Source organism: Atractosteus spatula, chromosome 28, assembly GCF_055471065.1.
Source record: "Atractosteus spatula isolate fAtrSpa1 chromosome 28, fAtrSpa1.hap1, whole genome shotgun sequence".
In the NCBI taxonomy this organism is placed as follows: domain Eukaryota; kingdom Metazoa; phylum Chordata; class Actinopteri; order Semionotiformes; family Lepisosteidae; genus Atractosteus; species Atractosteus spatula.
The window spans coordinates 7,651,142-7,673,771 of record NC_142733.1 but is presented as its reverse complement, the minus strand read 5'-3'; the positions used below and the strand labels follow the sequence as shown (position 1 = coordinate 7,673,771).

The 22,630-nt window shown below is 46.1% G+C and overlaps 2 protein-coding genes across 4 annotated transcripts; one reads left to right on the top strand and one right to left on the bottom strand.

The window, feature by feature from the left end:
- Positions 1 to 387: 387 nt before the first annotated feature.
- Positions 388 to 11,717, top strand: LOC148813937 (proprotein convertase subtilisin/kexin type 4-like). Of its 2 annotated transcripts, none has more exons than XM_088907332.1 (15): positions 388 to 629; positions 1,518 to 1,622; positions 2,055 to 2,150; positions 2,521 to 2,643; positions 3,133 to 3,209; positions 3,694 to 3,782; positions 3,878 to 4,050; positions 4,341 to 4,553; positions 5,569 to 5,669; positions 6,488 to 6,591; positions 7,354 to 7,471; positions 7,816 to 7,995; positions 9,052 to 9,176; positions 9,951 to 10,070; positions 10,652 to 11,717. In XM_088907332.1, the coding sequence occupies exons 1-15, from the start codon at positions 471 to 473 to the stop codon at positions 11,173 to 11,175; spliced, it is 2,307 nt and encodes a 768-aa protein (XP_088763458.1). In that variant the 5' UTR covers positions 388 to 470; the 3' UTR covers positions 11,176 to 11,717. The 2 variants fall into 2 exon arrangements, with proteins under 2 accessions (XP_088763458.1, XP_088763457.1); XM_088907331.1 differs by having other exon boundaries at positions 5,458 to 5,669.
- On the bottom strand, positions 11,510 to 21,632 carry LOC148813936 (transmembrane protein 79-like). 2 transcript variants are annotated; one of them, XM_088907333.1, is made up of 5 exons: positions 21,507 to 21,632; positions 18,747 to 19,049; positions 17,027 to 17,566; positions 13,165 to 13,381; positions 11,510 to 12,521 (listed from the first exon to the last, which is right to left on the bottom strand). In XM_088907333.1, exons 2-5 carry the CDS (start codon positions 19,036 to 19,038, stop codon positions 12,311 to 12,313), a joined length of 1,260 nt encoding a protein of 419 aa, XP_088763459.1. In that variant the 5' UTR covers positions 19,039 to 19,049; positions 21,507 to 21,632; the 3' UTR covers positions 11,510 to 12,310. The 2 variants fall into 2 exon arrangements, with proteins under 2 accessions (XP_088763459.1, XP_088763460.1); XM_088907334.1 differs by lacking the exons at positions 18,747 to 19,049; positions 21,507 to 21,632 and adding an exon at positions 18,263 to 18,448 and having other exon boundaries at positions 12,207 to 12,521.
- Between the last annotated feature and the right edge of the window lie 998 nt (positions 21,633 to 22,630).

Below are 22,630 nucleotides of genomic sequence, written 5' to 3'. Positions count from 1 at the left end.
TGTCTGTGACTCGGGAGATTTTCCAACTCCTCCCAAACCAAAGCAAAACTTTTGACCCCCACATACAGCAGTCTCGGTGGATTGGCGAGGGGTTACCGTGATTACGTTCAAATTCCGCTACTATTAAAAGTTCTGATGCTTTAAATTGAACATGACCAGTAGCATTAACATTTGCGACCTTCTTTAAAAAATTTTTTTTAAACCTCGACCTTTTCTGAGAATGATTTAAATAGCAGTTACTTAGGGGGAAAAAATACACTCTGTAAGCACCTTGTTAACTTCGCGACGTCGATGCTGTTGCGGTTGAACCACAACAGTTGACGTAATTATTTAAAATGTAGCAGTTCCCTGGTCAAACAAAAACTGTAACAAACTTTCCACCAGAAAGCGAAACCTCAGTAATGTGGCTCACTGGACTGTGCTGCAGTTTTCTTTTTGTTAACGAGATATGAATCTATATTACATCTTCCATGTATCCTAATTTGAGTAATTACTTGAGCATTGTATTAATTAGCACCGTTTGTTTCGCTGAAGGTTCGTACACCAGTACCTGGGCTGTTCGAGTCCAAGGCCCGCCTGAAGACGCCGATAAGATTGCAAGGAAATACGGGTTCGTTAATTTTGGAAAGGTAAAAGTATTTTTTATCCCTCTTGTTCTGTACTTTAACCTTCGAAGGAATCCACTTTATAAAATGGGACTAACTTTAACATTTCAGGTCTTTTACAGGCTTTATTTCCTTATTAGGGTAAAGTACAGTCTAGACAACTAGCAGTTAATGAAATACCGAAAGTCACAGTAAATTAAAATTTAAGATTATGTAAAATATATTTATATGCATCACTTTCGGTTTCATTTTGAAACTATACAGTATTTTTAACAAGGACGCCATGACTAGGTGAAACAAAAGGAAATTAAATGTAGATTTAGGACTGAGGGGAGGCACAGAGGTGCAAGAGTTAGCATTGCTGTATTGCAGCGCTGCAACCTTTGGATAAATTCCTGAGGTGCTATCTGTGTGGAGTTTGCATGTTCTTCCCGGATTCACACAGGTTCCTCCAGGCGCTCCAGTTTCCTCTTGCAGTCCAAAGACATGCTGGTAGGTTAATTGACTACTGGGAAAATTGGCCCTGGTGTGAGAGTGTGTTTGTCTGTGTTTGAGGGTCTACCCCGCCTTGTGCCCACTGTTTGCCAGGACAGGCTCCGGCTCCCCATGACTCTGGACTGAATAAAGTAATTAGAAAATGAATGAGTGGATTCTGGACTGCGAGCAGGAGGCGCACCAGTATCCTGAGTTGGAGTGAAAAATAATTCAACAATTTTGTGTCTCATTATCTAGAAAGAGCAGCATGCACTTTAAGCATCTGTAATAATCTACTATCAATCAGACACATAAACACTGTCAACCTAACCTGTTCTCCACTCTCATGTTCTGTGTTCTGATGTAATCCACTTAGATTTCTGGGAGAACGTTCTCTTTTTCCCTAAACAAGCATGTCTGTAACCTGTTGCTTTCCAGGTGTTTGAAGATGGCCACTACTACCATATGAGGCACAGAGCAGTGGCGGCAAAATCATCGAAGCAGCATCACTTGCGTAATCTTCAACTGAAACGAGATCCCAAGGTGAAGGCTCAGCTCCAGGGCACAATTATTTCTGGCCCAGGCCAGGCGTTGAAGACGCAAGAGAGGGCTGAATAACAGTCTGGCACTTCAGATTGAGAAGGGAAACGAGGGAAAAATCTTGTAGTGGTAAAACAAGGAAAGCAACAGCAAGCCCAAATGAAGGCATCATGGAAACAGACAGCCCCTCTGAAAGCTTACTCACGAACAATGAAAAGTAACTCTTATTGTCTTAAACAGTACTGTGCTGTCTTCTTTGTGGGTAAAGGTAGTCTGTCTTTGTTGTATTGGACTGTGCCATGAAACAGTTCTCCACCAGAGGATAATGGTAGTTGAGTTGAACTGAAATACATTTCTTCCATATGAGTGCTTCAAATGCATTCATAGTGTCCAGTAACTGTCCCCATCCTCTACCTCCTACTGGCCGTTTCCCAGGTCCTGTGGCATGAGCAGCAGTCTGGGAAGGTGCGACAGAGAAGACATGCCTTTCACCTGCCCACTGACCCCCTGTTCAGCAAGCAGTGGTACCTGGTATGTAGGCTCCATCGGTCTTCGCGCTTCTGTGACACTTATTGTGTGTGTAATGTGCAGTCTACGTTGTGTGGTGTTGTCTGTGGTACTGTATGTCCCGAGAGATCAGTGCAAACTCCAATGCACATGCACAGGTGGCAATAAACTCCTCCTCCTGACTTCTATTCACGTTCAAATTCTGTTCCTCACCGGTCTAAGTACCACCACCCCCGGACACGCACTCGCAAAGATCTCTCGGTGTCTCAGACCAAAAGACATCTTGGTGACCGCCAGGCTCTCCAGGTTGCTCTCTGAAGGTGTGTTGGGGTTTTGCCTTCAGCGTGCGGCCCGCCCCGGGCCGGCCCTGCCACAGTCTGGCTCTGTCTTGCAGAGCGAGGCCTTCCAGCTGAACGTGGTGTCGGCGTGGGCGCAGGGCTACACCGGGAAGGGGGTGGTGGTGTCCATCCTGGACGACGGGGTCGAGAAGAGCCACCCCGATCTCGCTGCCAATTACGTGAGTCTGCCAGGGCCAGGGAGCAGGATCGCAGAAGACCGGCAGACAGAGTCACTCGTTCAGTAATGCGCTCCCTCTGCAAGGACTGGGAGACTGAAGTCGAAATGGCTCTTTTTGCTGGACACTCAAGCAGTTTGGATTTGAGATGAAATGATGAATAAGAGGAAAAAGTACTAAATGTCACCTTGTATTTGTGGGTATTTTTGTGCTTTTATGTTGAGCTGTTGATGAATAATAGCACTTTTGTGTTCAATTCACTTTTTGTCCTAATAAGTGTGGAGGGCACTGTATACATAACAGTTGTTATATATACATACAAAATTACAAACGCATATAAAATTGTATATATATCCAATTTTATTTTTTAGTAAAGTGCCTGATGCTACAGTAGAATTTACTCTTTCAACCTCAGAAACTGATAATGTTAGTTAGTATCGGTAGAGCTGTGGACGTCATACACACAGTCCAATAGCTTTCCATGTGTTCTAGGACCCTGAGGCCAGCTATGACATGAATGATGATGATCCTGACCCCCAGCCTCGCTACACCACAGACAATGAAAACCGGTAGGGTGGACTTTGGAAATTCACTGTTTTTCCGCCTGTATGTAGAAGGTGGTGCTTTGGGAAGGGACGATTGATGGAAGGATCAATCTGTGTGGAGTTTGCATGTTCTCCCCAAGTTTGCGTGGGTTTCTCCTGGGTGCTCAGTGCTGACAAGTTAACTGGTTTCTGTGAAATTTGGCCCTGGCGTGAGTGTGTGGTTGTCCCCTGCAATATCATGCCATCATTGCAGCTGTTTCTCGCCAGGACAGGCTCTGGCCCCCCTGTAACCCTGAACTGGATGAAGAGGTTAGAAACTGGATGGATGGGAGGTAGTGTTTGTGGAAGGCACGTGAAGCATTAGAGCTGGAACCCCCCTCCCATCATTAGCACAGCCCTGGCAATTACACACCAGCCTCTACGCCTTACAGCAGCTCTGTGATCAATCTAATCCAGTGCTTTAGCCAGGATACTATGAATTCTCTCCTCTCTTTCCTCCTGCTGATAGCCATGGGACACGCTGTGCTGGAGAAGTAGCGGCGGTGGCTAACAACGCAGTGTGCGGAGTCGGGGTGGCTTATCGGGCCCAGATTGGAGGCAAGTTGGGGGTCCAAAGCACCAGGGGGGTACATTTCCCCTTGCTCTTCCTTTGTTTCACTGAAATCGCCATGTTATTTGCTGTGGTGGCCTAGGAGTGCGGATGCTGGATGGCCATGTGACCGACCTGGTGGAGGCGCTGTCCCTCAGCTGGAAATCCCAGCACATCGACGTCTACAGCGCCAGCTGGGGGCCCCAGGATGACGGCCAGTCTTTGGATGGGCCAGGCGTGCTGACCAAAGAGGCTCTCATCCGGGGCATTATCCTGGTACGTGCTCATCGCACCCCATCTACTGGATATTGAAGCACTAAATCCCAGCACAGAGAGCAAGTGATGCATACACTGATAATTTAACACTATCCCTGTAGTTTATAGGGAGCACTTGATAATCAGCAGGTCCTCTCGCATGAATCCTGTGAAGGGATATTGGCTTCAGCAGAGATCAGCACTCTTGAAGGTTTCCTGTAGGCACTCCCATTGCACAGTTTCACAGCTGTTCATATGTTGGCTGTAACGCAGCAGACAAACACTTAACCCCAGTGCTGTCCCTTTGACAGGGCCGGAGAGGGCTGGGGTCCATTTTTGTGTGGGCTTCGGGGAACGGCGGGGCTCATTTCGACAACTGTAACTGCGATGGCTATGCCAACAGCATGTACACCGTCTTGGTGGGCAGCACCACGGAGAGGGGCACTGTGCCCAAGTACAGTGAGCCCTGCTCTGCCATCCTCACCACCACCTACAGCAGCGGGAGCAAGCTTCACCGCAAGATCGTAAGACACCGCTCTCATTTTCTTGACCTTTTTCGAAGTTAGCATTGCCAGTTTTTATTTATTTTTTACATGTACCCAGCCAATTTGTAGTTGCCAGTTGTGCCTTATATATGAGGACCCCTGTACCTGCCAGAGAGAGAATGAGGCCTCTCCAATTCGCCCAATCATCGAGCCACTCGTTTGATACTTGGTCCAGTACCATTGTGAAAATCTCATTGGCTTAATCTGATTGGATTGATGGATTCCCCTTGAAAAGGCCTGGGAATTTTAGGTTAGTCCAGCTGTAGCTGGAAGTACTTCATCCAGGTGGGGCTTCACACTGGTGGTGGTGGAGGGGAGTCCCCATTACCTGGAAAGCGCTTTAAGTGGAGTGTCCAGAAAAGCGCTATATAGGTAGAAGCGATTTTTAAATTATTGGGCTTGGATTGTTAATTGTTAGAACAATGATTCTCAACATAAACTAAAATCTGTCACAATCATATGGCAGTTAGCATTTTGTTAACATTCAAATGGAACAAATGTCCCCCTGACTCATTTTATTATATATAAAGGTTTTAAAATGTGGAAAGGGCTGCAACACCTCTTCGGAATTCTTGGGGTGTTTGGTGAAGGGAAGTGCGCGTTGCTGCTTTGTCTGTTTATAGCTTGGTAGACTCTAGAGGGCACCAAAGCCTAATTATTTCAATCACTTTCTTACAATAACTGAGAAATATTTTTTCTTGTTCCTTGTTCATCTGTGCGTAATACCCAGACTGTTTAATATGTGCTTAACACTCTTCTTACAATTAAAGCAATTCATGATTTTCTATTAGACCACAAAAGATGCATTTGTAATTGGATTTTACCTGATCAGGAGAAAGAGAAACGCATATTGGAACCATCTGGGCTCTATTTCGGTTCCTAGAAAGTCGGAAAGGTATGTGTTGCCAGAATCCGGTGGATTTTCATGAAAGCAGGGGACCTGAGAAAAGCCTCCTTCTGCGACCTCCTGACCCTGCTGTTTCCCCTCTGGAAGGTCACCACGGACCTGCGGGCCACATGCACAGCGGAGCACAGCGGGACCTCCGCCTCCGCGCCGCTCGCTGCCGGGATTATCGCGTTGGCTCTAGAGGCAAAGTAAGCGGTTTCCTTTTCATGCGCCTTGGACGAAAACTCTTAGATCTGCCTGGTGGTTATCGGCAGTCTGGAATGGATAGGACTTCTCGTTCTGTTTCGTGATTAGGGTGGCCATTCCTGCTGAAGACTTGCGCTAAAGTGGTTTGCTGCATTTGAAAGCTCTGAACCAGCTGGGCGAACAGTTGTGAGGCGCACGATCAGTGACGCAGTGTGCTTGCCCCCTTGTTCCCTAACACCCATTCTTTATGGTCCAGACCTACACATTTGAGTGTTAGTATGATCTCATTTTGTTAATGGTTTGTGACACAAAAAGTATTTGGAAATCCAAAAATGAAATCCAGTTTATTTTCCTGAACATCTGCCAAAGACTGATTTTTTTCAGTACGCTTGACTCTTAAATGAATGAGAAATGCTTACTCATGAAAGGAGGATGCTGGCCTCATTGTTTGGTTTTTAGCTCATTGATTCAAGGATCTTGTCCACTCTTTCCTGAAGAATGCCAGGGTATTGGCTTCTTGGCGTCAACCACATGGTTGGGTAGCTAGTTCCAGACTCCCACAACCCTTTGTGTAAAGATGACCTCCTGTTCGGAGCATTAACTTCATTTAGCTGTAATTACCTTGCTCAAAGGCCTTTGCGTTACTTTTTTGGAACACCTACATCAGTGACCAGTTTTCTTTTTGAAACGGAGGCCACTGACTGCTGTTGCCTCAAGGGTTCATGGCCTGCATTAGTCCCCAATGCTGAATTGCTAGAATACTTAGTAACTGCAGGATGTGTTGAAAGCTGTGTACAAGCTGATGGCCTTTCTCTCCCAGCCCCACGCTGACGTGGCGGGACGTGCAGCACGTCGTGATCCGGGCATCCCGCCCAGCTGGCCTGAGGGCGGACGACTGGCAGCTCAACGGAGCAGGCCGCGCTGGTGCGGACAGGAAGCAGGGGTTCTGAGAGGAGATTTTTGAGATGGAAGTGATTGAGTGCAAAATTTACAAAACCCTAATGGATGCACTGCAAACTCTAGGGCAGAGAACCACGGAAAATATTTTTAAGAAATAGTAAAATATTGGATCTTGGCATCAATACAGTATACAAATAGTGCCTCCAGCGGATGGTTATAAAAGTGATTTATATGGAACTTCTGTAGTTTTTATACACCTCATAGACTATATTCAGTATACTGTGAAGACAGAATAGCTGTGGACCAATGACAATGCACAGTCTTGACAAATAATAAACCCATGCCAGCGCATAGTAACAGACATGATGAAGCCATTCAGATTGTAGATTTACCATGGTTAATGTTTCTGTGGCAATAACTACAAGCATTGGAGACATTTTAAGTGTTATTATGGATGAGGTGCTTTTCCAAAGGCTGCTGAAATGAAACAGTGCAGACCAGAACAGTCTGTTCTCACTAATACTGTTTAGGAGATTTCTGTCATCTACAATAAGTATACTCCTGTCAAATTCAGGCTTTGTTTCTTGCAGTGAGTAAAATCAAGACTTCTTAGAGTATGCTAGATCGAGTTCTCAGTAAGTTTGGTTATCTCTGCTAGGTCAATGATAATGGATGACTATACTGTAGGTGAACAGACTTCTATCACAAACACGGCAGATTCTTTTTCACGCCCATTAAAGAGTGTGCTCATCATTGTTCCCAACTCTCGACTGCTCTCTATTTCAGTCAGCCATCACTATGGATACGGGCTGTTGGATGCTGGGAAGCTAGTGAACCTTGCCAGGAAGTGGAAGACGGTGCGGCTTCAGAGGAAGTGCTTTATTGACGTTGTTACGAGACCCATGTAAAGGAAAATAATCTATTTTTCTTATTTCTTCTCTGGTGGGGGGGTTGCTATTTGTAAAAATTGTTGACTAGTGTAGTAAGCAGTTACATTCACTTGGGTCTAAAAACTAACTGTCTGTCCTGTCATATGACTGCTACAGACAACAGTGAAAATCAGAAAATTGACATCACTTCCTTTGATTTCTGAGGCAAGGCTGTTTACACACCAAGTAATCAAACCACAGTGGTGGCAATCAGGCGATGTGCTGTATTTGTGGCTGCTAGCTTTACTTTAACAGCATGCAGGTGGTGAGGCATAGGAGGTGCTAATGAGGTAACATGACCTGCCTGTCCGTCCGGCAGGGAGATCCAAGGGCAGCTGCTGTTCAGGTGGAACGTGTCGGCCTGCTCTGGGACGGGGGACTGGATCCGGTCGCTGGAGCACGTCCAGGCGCGGCTCTCCCTGGCCTGCAGTCGCCGCGGCGACCTGGCCATCTCCCTCACCAGCCCGCGGGGCACTCGCTCCCTGCTCGTCAGTGCCAGGCAGGCCTCTCCTCCTCCGCTCCGTCTCTTGGTCGTCGTGCGCAGCGTGTGCAGTGGGCAGCAGCAAGGCCCTCTGGGAGGACCAAATATCCCCACTTCTCCAGCTCTCCGTTTCAGGTCCTTCCGGCACTGGGCCAGTTCTGTCTAGTTAGAACTACAGCGCAGGCGCATTGAGAACATGTTGAACATGTCGAACTGCTGCACCTTCTGCTACCACGTTATCACCATCAGCATCTTGATTTAAGAACGTAGATCAGAACAGTTTTATTGCTGTGGATTATGACTAGAATTCTTTCCGGAAGACCTTTGTACTCTCTGCCTCTGCCCCGTAACTCTTGCTGAAATTGCTGTAATGTCTTCTTGGACAGCCAGCACTCACAGTCATTATTTTCATGGTAATGCTAATAGCCGTGGTGAAAATAATCCTCCTGTTTATCACGGAACTGTTCTCTCCCTCAGTAGCACTGTGTCTGTTTAGACAGGAGGAGGCTACTTTTGTAGAAATAAGAGAGTAATGTGTATTGTATCCTTTTAGAGCAATTGTTATGTACGTGTGCTGTTTCTTTGTAATATTTTAAGTGTTAAGTGTTGTATCTTGTAGGGCACTGAGGTTAGCATTGCTGCCTTGAAGCTCTTGGGCCCTGGGTTCAATTCTAGACCTGGGGTGCTGTCTGCGTGGAGTCTGTTTGTTCTCCCTGTGTTTGTGTGGGTTTCCTACCACAGTGCAAAGACATGCTGGTATGTCAGTTGGCTTCTGGGAAAACTGGCCCTGGTGTGAGTGGGTGCCTGTCCATGTGCCCGCTGCTTGTGGAGACAGGCCCTGGAGAAGAAGCGGTTAGAAAACAGATGGATGGATTATCTTGTAGGTAGCCCACAGAGCAGGGATGCACATATACACCTTCCGGGATGCTGAACCTGACTGAAAGAGTATAGCACAGTTTGTGAAGCGCTTGCATACAGCATTAGTCACGGTTTGCTGAATCGATCGCTTTCCCCATAATAATAAACAGGGTGACTATATAAGGTAATCATGCTCCCCCTCTCCTGTCCCCTCAGGCCAAGGGACACCTCTCCACAGGGCTACTCTGACTGGGCCTTCACAACCACACACTGCTGGGACGAGGATCCACGAGGGGTGTGGACCCTGAGCTTGGAAGACAAGGGCAATGGCACCAACACAGGTCAGAGTGGGTGCTCTCCCACACCAACGAAATACTGACCCCTGTGGAGATTTTTCAAATGAAGGGCCTCTCGTTCAGCGTCTCCCTTGCCCTTTATTCCCTGGAGCCAAGCATGGCCACCCACAGTTCTGGAGAACCACAATCCAGTAGGCTTTACGGGTCACCCTTAAAACTGCAAATTGTAAACATCAGGATCAATTTTGTATTGACCACTGAAGCATGTGGGTTGTGTTCAATAAGATAGTTTGGAGATCATTTGAAATGCAAATCGTAACACCCTGTAACACAGACAACATTTGGCCATTCCTGACTCAACAGTATCAATTAATATACTAAGTTAATCAGCACTCATATTGCACGTGTTCCACAGCTTTTTCAAATTGGTGATCTGAAGGTGTCCCTCTGGATTGTGACTCTCAAAACACAGAAGCAACTGATTAACAATCAATCATCATCATTTTCATAGCTTGAAGGATCCCGAGGAAGATGCCTGAATGACACTGCTCAAGAGCCAAGTCCCTGGGCACAGTCAGTACAGGGGGAACAGAGATGTTTTGAAGCCTTAAGTAAAGGAGGACACACTGAATGCCATGTCTTCAGAAATGGTGACAGCTGTCTTAGTGACAGAGCTGGAAATCCGATACCACACTTGAGCCAAACAGTGAAGTGTTTTGCAGATGGAATTCTCGCCTTGGAATAAACGTGTGAAAAAGGCAGATGGTGTGAAAGCTGAAACAGAAGTTGTGCAAGTCATCTGAATTCCTCTGTCCCCAGGAGTGCTGAATCATTTCCGTCTGGAGCTGTACGGGACAGAGGAGAACGTGGCAGGGCGGAAAGTGGAGAGGACAGTGGTGGAGGAGTGCTTGGCTTGGAGTCCACAGGGGATCTGTCAAGGTAAATCTCTCGACAGGCAGAGGAGAGCCCTCTGTATCACCGACACCACAAGACAACGAAAGCAATTCAAAAAGAAATTGCTGTGGATGGTTTGCTGTGGTTTGAGCTGTATTCAGATTCTACTGTGTTGTGCTTTGGAAATATGTGAAAGATTTTCTATTCCTTTAGGTAGAGCACTGTAGGTTTCAAACTAATATTTTTGTCACTTACAAACACGATTAACACTGGGATTCCTGGGACAGAAGAAACTTAGAAAACATGTTGGATAATTTGTTTAGGTCACGCCATTTTTTTACATTTTCATTCAGCATTTTAGAGTGTGGCGACACTTGCGTCGCCAAAGACATCGCAAAATGTTTATTACCGTCGATCATATTACACGACGACCACAAATGGCACAGTTACAAAGGAATGTAGAAAAAAAAAGACATCTGGTCCAAGGCTATTTTAACTTGCTCTAAAATAACTAACGCAGAATGAGCCCATTGAGAACGACTGGGGTTTTTGTTCACCTGTAGAAAAAGCGAGAGGTTTTCAGTCATTTTGATGAGAGCTAATCTTGTGTGGTTTTATTTGGGCAGAGTGCCGGTACCCCTTGTATGCATTTGACCGCGTGTGCCTGGTGTTCTGCCCTCCCCACCACTACGAATGGAGTCTCAATGGCAGCGGGATGGGTGTGGCAGAAGCACGCAGGTGCCAGCCCTGCCATCCTTCCTGCTACACCTGTCACGGGGAGGGCGAGCGGAGCTGCGCCAGCTGCCCCCCCCTCTCCACCCACAATGCACTGCTGGGCACCTGCAGCCCGGTGATCTACCCCTGGGACCAGGAGCACCGGGGGAGGGCCGCAGGTGGAGTCGGGTGGCTCGATCAGCTGGCCGCCATCATCGGCATCATCATCGGAGCCCCCGTGATGGCCTTCTGCGTGATTTGGGCCTTTTTATGGCTGCTGGGAAGATACCGCCCCCTGCCTGGCCCCACCAGCAGTAGCTCTGGGGAGGTGGCTGGGGTTGAGATGGTGAATCTCGGCGTGCCCGGAGAGGATGAGGCTGGGCATAGCGACAGCTCTAGTCCCAGTGCCCGTCCACCCATCAGGGAACAGATATAACCCAGACGCCAGTCTGCCACCTCACGTGAGCTGGGCCAGTGTCCCTTCTACTGCATGCCCGTCGTTTTCCATCAGGACCCAACTGGCAGGCTGTCCAGTTTTTTAAAAAAAAAATTCACCAGGTATATGCCTGATCTTGTTCTTTTACAATTTTAAGTATTGTTTTTAAGTATTGTTTAGACTAAATTGAATTGGAACGTCAGCTGCTATTCCACCTCTCAGTGCCGTGAAATAATGTTATCCACATGGTTTCAGCATTTTTTCTGTACATTTCTTCCTGGTGTTTGGCCACATGAACCCGTGTGTATTGTGAATTCAATAACCAAATCTGGACTACTTATTTAGAGTTTATTACACCCTCAGAAATGAAAAATATACAGGCACCCTGACTAGCCTTAACTTGGGAGAAGATAAATGTATTACATTTACTATATTTCACTTGTATAGTCAACATTAAGTGACAAAGCCTGAGGGCATTATTTTCAAGGTGAAACTTCAGAGCAATTTTTTGTATTGTAAAATAAAACAATGGTTCTACAAAACTCTAATTCAGTGACATTTTTCAGACAGGTGGAAAGATTTTCAGTTCTCCCTATTCTCCTTTCCAACCCAATTTAAAAGAATGGTGTTTTAAATTAATAGTTGAGTGCTTAATTCGAGACAAATTAAAAAAAACAGGTTTCATCTTAAAAAATCCATGAAATTGCACTGGCATAATGTAATAACACAGCATAATTTCAACTCAGTATTCCAGTTCTCTCTGGGAGACATGACAGATGTAAAAAGCAGCAATAATCAAATTTTGTTAAAAGTGTCACATTCACCAAGTTAGTAAACAGGGTAATCATTCTGATATTTTCTTGAAGAGATGTTTAAAGCATGGGAAGGGGAAAAAAAGCATCTTATTAGGCCATTGAGTCCACAATACTCTACAACAATGTCTTATTTGTAAGACAATCGCACTGACTTTTTTTTTTAGTTCCTGTTGTCTTGTAAAGCTTGAAGAGCCACTATTTCATATAGATGTGTGATCTCAAGAATGAAATGAGGCAGACGCTCGTCTGTTTGTGCAGCACCTCTGTCTCTCTGTGTCCAGGCAGCATGGTCAGTCTGCAGGTGCCTGCTGTCCTGTTACTCAGCCTCCCAGGGGCTCAAGGCCTGGCTGGGGGGTGGCAGTGGTCTGTGTGGAGTTGGCCTCCCCTGCTCTGGGCAAAAGGTGACCGATCTCCAGATCAAACAGATAGAAGAGGTTGAAGACCATCATGGCCAGGAGAGGGAAGACGGTCAGTCCTGAGCCGAACCCCCGCCCGGAGCTACACATGTGGAGACACAGCCAGTAGGCCAACCTGGGAGAGACGAGACAGAGAGCATTAAAGACAAAATGGCATTCAGCCTGTCTAGCTTGTGTGATTGCTTAGTATAGTGATCAAACTATCTCATCAAGCTTCTGAGCTCACTAACAGCCTCATGACACCTGGGTTTCCTCTGAAAAACAAAAGGCCTACTGGCAGGTTAATGGGCTTCTGGGACAATTGGTCCTGGTGTGAGTGTGTGAGTGAGTGAGTGAGTGAGTGATGGACTGTTGGTCTGTCCAGGGTGTGTCCTGCCATGTGGATAGACTCCAGCTTCCCAGCAGCCTAGTGTTGGATAAAGCTGTTGGAAAACGGATAGATGAACACCCGGGATCCACTAAAGGCCTTGTCTCTAGCTGGGCTCGCAAAGGTCTAGAGTTAACGTTTGGAACGTACACATTCAACGGAAATGTTTCAGTGACACGACGAATTCCCTGTCATGAACGGCAGCGGGTGTCATCAGGGACCGAGAAAAACAGCCCAGAGAATTATCTGTGAACAGACCCGCTTTCACCCCACCCCTGAATCTGCCCTTTCTAGTTCCCCCTACCAAGTAAGCACACAGATGCTGTTACTCCGCGATTTTAAACCAATAGGATGACCCGTCGAGTTCCCCATGCCCCCTTCCTTCCCTCACCTCCCCACCACAAACAGCCCGGCCAGGATGGGCACCACTCTCAGCTGCTCCTGGGGCAGGAAGGTCGCCATGACGACGAGGTTGAGGGCGTAGAGGGCCAGCTGCTCGACGGAGCCGGCGACGAACCGCTGCTGGAGGGCGGGGCCTCTGGGACAGGGCTCCAGGGGGTCCAGAGAGGCGGAGGTGCACAGCCTGGACACAGCGCCGGTCAGCACAGCTGGGCCGGCGAGGGGGAGAGAGCAGTCAATCCAAGTGCGGACTCTCCTGAAGTCCAACAGACCCTGTGATGCACAGGCCCTGCTCCTTCTACCTGGCTGCAGATTTCAGCAGCATTACGGTGGTCATGGCTATGATGTCTAGCTGAAGTTTAATAAAAGGCAAATACTTAGCTATCTTTTTATGCTCCTTACATCCCCAGAAACTGGTTGAAAATCATACAATACATTATATACTACAATACACACAGTTACATTTCTGACCTTGCAGTCCGGACAGCTTATACCTTTTTCGGTGGAGACCATCAGCATACAAACACTCTACTTCACCCACAGTACTCATGAAATGCTCATCCTCCTTGCAAAGCCTACACTGTTCATCTTCCATCACTGTGTGGCAGTAACCTGCTCTATACTAATTTCAGAAAATGTTTTCAGCCAGAGTCTTCTGTCCAGTAAACATAGATTTGAACGGGAAAGTCAGAAGAAGCTATGCTAAAACCCTGTCCAATAACAATGCAGGCTAGACCAAATGTCTGCACAAACACTGCCAAGGCACCAAGCCATTTTCCTGGCCTGCTCGTGCCATGAGAATGACATCCCTTCGAGTGATTTAAGTGAAAGAGTTCCTGTAGTGTAAATCACAAGAGTTTACCACAACCCAAGTTCACATTCAAATGCACTTTGAAGAGGAGGCTGGATTTCTACAGCACCCTGGGTGAAGCTGTGACCTCAACAGCATGACCTAAAGGAACCTTCAAAAACACCACATCCTATTCAACTTCAGTATCCAATAAAGGAGCAAGGGAATGCAGGGAGGCCATTCATAACAGGTGGGTGAACCAGTTATTCCACAGGACTTAGTGCGTTTGTAGACACACTATAGATCAGCCTGGGACTTTGGCAAGAACAACATGTATCAGGTGGTGGAAAAAATCTCGACAAGACAAAAAAAGGAGACGGCTTACTGTTGACTCAGCTGTTTAAAAGGCAACAATGCATTTGCTTTGGAGTTGAACAACAGATCTCACCCGCTCCGGAGACCTGAAACTGACAGCAGGTAAAACTGAACAGAGCAGGGAATGAGATCAGAAAAGGCACAATCGCTCGGGATGTCGTGAGCTTGCAGAGGACGAACTCGTCTATAGGCCTCAACTCGGCCTTTTTTCTTCCTCTTGGCACAGAAATTGCTTGTGGACTTGGTAACTAGGCAACAAGACCCACCGAAGTGGGCCTTACCCTGTTGTTTTCTGACCAGAGTTACATAACAGGCTCCACCTTAACCTCTCCTCCAAATCCTCCTGCTGATCTTTACATAATGAGAGGAAATTACCTTCTGTCTCAGAGCGGTCTGTAAACGTGTGCTGCACGCCCCCGCAGGGCACAATTTAATGACTGGCGCTCCAGACGCCACACATTCCAAAATCCGCGGACTTTAGTAACCTTTTTCTACAACGCGGGGTTTTAGTGAAAAGTTTTTTCCATAGTGGAAACGAATGGCAAAAGTCCGAGTCTTACAATTAAGAATCTGCCATTCTTTTTCCCCGCCACACTTGAGGCTGTGCTTTCAATTCCACGGCATCTTTATATAACTGTGTCGTAAATCTCTCAGCAGGCTGGGAATCTGCTGATGACACAGCGTTGGTCGATGCCATGTTTCCATGCGCCTCTGACTTTCGAATCCGAACGGTTCAATGCCAGCGTCACAGTACTGGCTCGGTCCCCAGTCCTGCTGTTTTTTTAGAGGAGTCCTAAACCACATTTACTGGGTTGTTTTGCTTAAAGAAAATCTATTTTTGCCCTCCAATGGTTTATCCAGTTACCAAAAAACTGCAGATTGTGGATTGGACCCTAAATCCAAGAATGTCATGGTTCTTGCCCAACCTCTGCTACTTGCTTACTGTGGCCAAGGGGTTCACAGTGCCAGAACAAAATGTGCTACATTTTTTCTTTAATTGAATTTAATTTCTTTAATTTATTTGACTGATGATTTTATCCACAGAAACTTACACTTGCACTCATTTAAACAGCTGGATATTTAACTGAAAACATACTAGGTAAAACCCTTCACCAAGGACTACAGCAGCTACAACAGTGTCTCACCCGGGATTTAAACCCTTAACCTTCCAGTTTCAAGCCCAGAAGCCTGTCTACAGTGCCACACTGCAGTCCTGTGCCAGTAAGATCAGACAGGGTGGAGACAGCTAGGAGATCTTCATGATTCCCCATGGTCGTGACCTCTGTCCTGCTACCTGGTGGAGACCTGTGCTCTCAGCTACTATGGGGCTACAGTGATGAGCCAGGTGGAAAAACACTTCAAGAATCATCAAGTAACCATCTATTTTCTATCTATTACAGAGTAGTCCCTGTGTTCCAAGTATAAATGCAGATAGGGTGAAAGAGAGCAAATGCAGGATATAAACTGGTCACAGCCCAACCCGGGAACGGTTTAGACAGCTCTAAAGCCAAAACATCAAGATGATTTACAGTCTGATTCCCAGACATCTTCTGGAGTTATTTTCCTGAACTGCGTCCTGTCATCACTGTGTTGGTAGCAAACGAAAAAATAACTGGCTTCTAAACAGTAAAAACAAAAATACAGGCAACGAGTTCCAGCCATGAAGTAACTTTAAAATGACGAGCTTCTCTGCGTTCGAATAATAATTCTCTGAGCCGCAACCTGTTGATTACAATGAAGAACTGGCCGGCACTTTCCGCTCCAGATGGAGTGGCATCTTCTTGTCAAAACACAGAAAGAAAACAGAAGGTGCGAAAGAGCGCTCCAGAAATGAAAACCATGGGAGAGAACTCCCTTTCGAAGGGGGTGGCAATCGGTTGTTTGTTTTTCATTACAGTTAAGGCTGTGTTGCCACATTGTCACACGTATATCATGTCAAAGGGCAAGAGACATCTCTTTACCTTAAATATTAGCCACCTCATCAAATTTAAGTCTTTGCACATTCCAAAGGCTAAGATGACTGAAACAAAGTGTAATATATTTGGTTTTGCGGGGAGACTGTAAAATGACAGAGCGTGATTTACACCCATTGTCCCTCTGCAGGGAACTGAGGGTGGAAGAAACTGTGAAATCAGAAGTTCAGTCATCTGGAAAACAGAGGGCTGGAGTCCAGGGTAGGGGGTCTAACTCAGCTTGTACTGCAAGACATTTTGCTCTGCTTCTGTGGGCACACAATGCATTTTCCTATCTGCAAATCATGCAAACCTAAACTTCATCTGCCCTAATAGCTTCAAGCATCTTTATAACTGCAGAACCAAAGCCAACAGCTAGGCAACACATTCTTTCCAGAATGACAAAACTATAGGAACCCAATTTCCCCAAGAGATGAAATCTGAGAGTTAAATAAATCACTATCTCAGAAAGACATTTATCATTCTAAATATCTTTCAATAGGTGATAAATTCAGTTACTGTCCCACACCCAGGCTTTCAGAATACCAGCAATATGGCTCAGGCTGCATTTTCATTAGTCAAACACTGCATAAGCTCTGTCTGCACATAAAGGTGGTTCTGCATAGACTGACTTTTTCTTGCCCGAGATCAACTCCGCCAGCAGAAACAGCTGCAGGAAAAACCCAGTACTGACCCACTGAAAGACGGCGATGAGGAATCAAGGAACTGGGACATACCAAGCAGGAGGGGCACCGCGGCCACAACACAGCAGCGGATAGCAAAGACCAGCCGGCTGGCCAGGTCGGGGCAGAGAGGCGATTCCAGGGGAAGGTAGAAGTACAGTCCATACAAAATTCCTGGAAGCACTAGGAGGGAGGCCAGGACAGAACACAGAGCTCGGAACCGACTGCTGCAGCAGCACCTGCAACAGCGCCCTCTTTCGGCAACATCGGGCACCGCGCCACCCTCAGGCTGGGCCTGGGAGTCCCACACAGTCAGCTCTATGGTCTCGGGAGGAGGGCTAATCAGAGGGCGGTCTTCTTCTACAGTGGACTCCTGATTGGTTGATTCCAAAGGGCCCCACCCGTCGCTCCGCGCTCCTTTGGGAAATTCGTCCCGGAATTCCGGTAGAGGGGTAGTAGTCCCATTTCCAGGGGCGTCTCCCGCCGCTCGATCCAGGAAGGAGATTTCGCTGGCCACTGTGGCAACGGCCACTGCTGCCTCTGCATCCTCTTGCTGAATCTGCTGCTGATCGAAGCTCTCCGAGGAGAGTGTCCCTGCTCAAAAGAAGGACGAAAGCTGCCAGCAGTCCAAGTCAAATTTCTCGACAGCGGCTACAATGATACCCCTGGTGTTATCATACAGGGCAGTGGAGTTAAAACCCTTACTGAACAGAGCCATGAAATCGTTAATGACCACAAAACTTTTAACGCCTCATCAAGAGGCTGAACTTCTTAAAGCACTGAGCTTTTGTTGCCATACTGAGACATGCTACCACATCCGATTTAAGATTTTATATTCATGTCGAGTTTTTTTTTACATTTGTAAGCTGAAGGTGGCTTAGAAATTAATAAAAGTATATGTAGTTTTGCTGGGTCACTGTGACATGACGGCACGATTTACACCAAAAGTTCAGGCACCAGAGAAGTGAAGGACTGGAGTCCAGCGTGAGTGACTTCGCTCAGCTTCTACTGCAAGACATGTTGCTGTGGTCTCATGGGAACACAATGTATTTTCTTATTTGCATATCATGCAAACTTAAACTCTGTTTGCACTGCCACCAAGCTGGCATGTGTTTCAGAACTTCTGACCCAGAAAGCCGAGCACAGCCTCCAGCTCCACCAACATCTCTTGCAGCAGCCAGCTGATTTTCCAAAGATGTGTTTTATCAAAGTACCAACAAGGCACAACTGTATTTACTTGAATTCACCTTATTCACCTATAAAGCTCTACATGAATCGGCACCTCGGTACCTGTCTGATTTATCATCTTCCTACTCCCCACCTCGCATCCTTCGTTCATCTGACTCTGGTCTCTTGTCTGTCCAAGCTCTTCTGCGTCCTGTGGGTGACAGGGCATTCTCCTGCTACACCCCAAAGCTCTGGAATTCTGTCCCCAGGGATATCAGTGTCGCCTTCCCTGAGCCCTTTCAAGCTCAGACTCAAAACCTTCTTCTTCAGAAGGTCTTTTACTTCATTGTTGGCTGTGTTTGCTCTTTTTTTATCGTACTAACGCTTTTATCTGCTATGATTGTGTTTTCCTCACTGTAAAATGCTTTGAGAAGCTACTTTTAAGGGCGCTATATAAAATTAACTTTATTATTTATCACTACCTTGTATGGGACCCGGTCAGAACAGGCTTTAAGGTGGCCCGGATACTGACCCATTTGCCAACGGTCTAGCTGCCCAGCAGGGATGAAACTCGCAATCACACAGAGACAGGACTACAAGAGCTTACGGTCCAGCTGGCCGAAGGGCGCAGCACCATCTCCGGCTGGGGGCGGTTCCAGCGAGTGGCGGGACTCGGCCGGGGAGCGAGACAGGGAGTGCAGCTCCTCCACGGAGGACTCGGGGCTGTCGGACACGGGCGCCAGGGAGATCTGGGTGTCGAGGTCCAGGAAGGGCGAGAAGGAGAGGCGGGCGGGGTCGATGTCCCGCAGCTGGTTGATAATGTCGCTGATGGACTCCTTCACACTGTCGAACTCCTTCAGCTCCGGGCGACTGGCAGCCAAGTGGACCGCAGACGTCATGGTCCCACAGGCTGGATGAGGAGAAGGAGAATTATACAGCTCTCTCACGATAAGCCAGCAGTAACCAGATCGCAACCCAGATCATGGGTTTTAATCATTAATAATAATAATAATAATAATAATAATTCCTTACACTTATATAGCGCTTTTCTGGACACTCCACTCAAAGCGCTTTACAGGTAATGGGGACTCCCCTCCACCACCACCAATGTGCAGCCCCACCTGGATGATTTTGGGAATTAGGTCCTTTTTCTATACTCTGTTCAGGGCATTAATTGCAACTCTCTACCCACCCATTCATGTTCTAACCTCTTCTTCCAACACAGGGTCACGGGGGAGCCAAAGCCTATCCCAGCAAGCAACAGGTCCAAGGCAGGGTACAATCTGGGCGGGACACCAGTCCATCAGAGAGCACAGGCACTCACACCAGGGCCAGTTTTCCCATAAGCTAATTAACCTACCAGCAGGTCTTTCGACTGTGGAAGGAAACTGGAGCTACCGGAGGAAACGCACACAGACACAGGGAGAACATACAAACTCCACACAGATAGCACCCCAGGTCTGGATTTAAACCCTGGGCATCAGCACTGTAATTCATCAAAGCATTTGTTTAGGGACTGTGGCTTTAGCCATGAAGTGAGACAGTCTAGGTTAGGGGTCCCCAGCTCTGACCCTTACTGTCCAGAATCCAGCATGTTTTCTCCATCTCCTTGGCTTCCAAACGGCGTTACACCTGGGGGACTATTTCTGTTGAAATTAGACTACCATAGCTCTCCTCCACAATTATCTGGACCCCTGCCCCATGTAACAAGGTAAAAATATTATTGCAGTTCAATAAAATGTTTCAGGGACACGCTGTAGTGCAATATGAGGGTCAAAAAGAATGAGCGCTATTAAAAAGAATTTCTGATTAAGTATGTTTTCAGATTACATGCTTAACTGTAGATTTGAAAGACAAGACATATCAATTTAGTAACAAGCCTCCTATTTCATAGGTATTTAAAAGCACATGAAATTGCAAGATTTCTTTCTGCCGGCTTTCCGGGAAATTCATTTTTAAAATCCACTCGCCTGATGTTTCTTGAATTGCACAGTTTGTTGATATAAAGCACGTGGCTAAAATTGTTTCTTTGTGGTCCTGCCAATCCAATTCGACAAACAAACAATACCCAGTCTGAGGGAGGGCTACATTTACAACATGTAAGAAGCAGCAAACACACTCCTCTCGTTTTTTTTACTTTTTGGAGCTTGGAACATTTTTAACAGTAACTTCAGGCTTAAAAGGGTGGTCATTTTCAAGCAGCTGTGGTTGTATCCGTCTTTTGCTTCAGAACGCGCTAAACGGCTAGAACATCTGGGAATCCGATTAAGCCTCAACCGCCAGCTCTGTGGTGGCTGGTGGCTCCCTCGCTTGATTAAAAGAGCAACAACAAAAAAAAAAAGAGAAAGAGAATAAACGTGGAGTTTTCCCAAATCCAAGCACGTCAAAAAGGCTGAGACGCAAATCATGCCTTAACCCACAAAATGGGCTCACAATCTAACCGCGCGAACTCGTGTGCAGGATCTAAAACAGACTACCCTGCAGACCAAAAAAATATTTAGTTCGTTAATATACGCAAATTACATATATATGAGACTATATTTTGATCCATTTAATGTCATATTGTCTGGCTCAACCATGTTTACACATAAATGGAGGGAAATACTGTACATTGTGCGCCAGGCTTGCAAAAGTCCCTTCAGTTCTGCATTATTTAAGGCTCAGTAGCAAGTTTTAGTGTAGGTGGAAGATGAAACGTCTTCACAGGGCCAATGAAGAGAATACAGACTGCGCGCAAACATCCAGTGCATGCTTTTTGTACAGGAGATGCAGACTCCAGCCCAAACGCAAATCTCTCCATCCTTAAAAAAAAATCCTAACAGCCGACCGCGGTCTACTCCAGTTACCGACTCACCAATACCCATGCGTTTGAGAAATTAAAAATAGATGAGAACACTTAGTACAATAAAAAAATAATTCCCCACTTCATTACCGGAACAGAAGAAGCACGCAGGTATAAACATCAATATGCATTTTCTTCTAAAACATTTTCCTTAAAAAAACACCTAGTAGCAAAGAGCTAAACACGTCGCAACGGTGAGGGCAGCTTGGTATTCTCGTGAACATCCAGTTCTTAAATATAGCTGCCATTGTATCTTTGTCTATGTGCGTTACAGAAACCTACCACAGCATGTAACGCGTATATCACCTACCCGTCATATAAATTCAGAATACGCTCCCAGCGAGTCTTTCCATCACTTTGCTATAGTTTTTCCAATATCAGTAACTATTTTCCTATAAAACGATTAGGAAAAAAAAGTTTAAAATGCAATGCTCGGCAATTTAAAATCCCCAAATCTTGTTTTCTATGGCACGAAAAACAAAATAATAATAATGAAAATGCAGTAAATGTGTGACTATGGCTTACCACGAATTGTTCGGTAATTAAGTTCTCATAGGTGTCCAGTAAAGTGGTACGCACATTGTGAGATCTCGCCAGACTTCGCTGCCCGTTTCCCCCGACTCCTTTTTTTTTTAAATAGTCCAGACTTCTGACTGAATCAAAGTTCAAGACAGACAAAATACTACACTCTTACCCCGCCTACCTACTCTATTCTAACCACGTCACACACACCAGATGGGCTGAATCACTCTAGCGCTGGAACACAGGGGGAGTGCATGTTTTTTTTATAAAGCAGGTTTTTTTAATTAAAACGTGACAGCCAGCCTCAAACACAAGAGAACATGAAAGCGTTCTAGCTACAACGACGTCTGCTGTAAATATGACATCGGGACCTCACCTTTTTAAACACTTTTTAAAATGCATATCGCAGGGAGAAAGGATCTTAACGTTCGGAAATACAGACTAAATTGACGATGAGAGATTACTTAAACTGTCTTGTGATCCCTTTTAGAAAAATTAAATTTTTTTTTAGTTGGAAACATGGATATCAGAATGAAATATCAATCAAAATAGCGTCAAACCATTTAACGACTGACCACGATACACCATAAACGGCATTTTATAGTCATATAAGCGCCAAACCACCTCTTAAAATAACTGATGGGGCAGGTGAGGTGATTGAACATGTTGAGAACTAAGAAAGCTAGAGAAAGGAACCAAAATACCACATGTAGCAGGAAAAAAAACTTTCCTGCACCTGGGAGGCGGTAGACTTGCCTTTGGTGAAGCTGAATTGTGTTCAGCGATAAGTCAAGGTTCTGTATAACAAGCTGGCAGATCTACCTTGATTTAGCACAGATGTGCCGAGTGATACAGATTTTTTTGAAGCAGGCCCATACTTTGGGAAGTCCAAGTGAGGTCATGTGTCAGGAGTGTCTAGCTGCTAGAGAAGTGGGGGGAGACATTTGCATGCAAGAAAAGAGGATGATACTGCAGAAACCCACCTTGAAGTGACGGAGAGCAACCTCACTGCACAGCCCTACTTTGATCTCATTTGCTACCTTTTTTAAGGCTCATTCCAACATGACATTCCAGCAGGGCAATTTACAAATGCACGCCTTACTGACTGTATGGCCAATGTGCAAAAC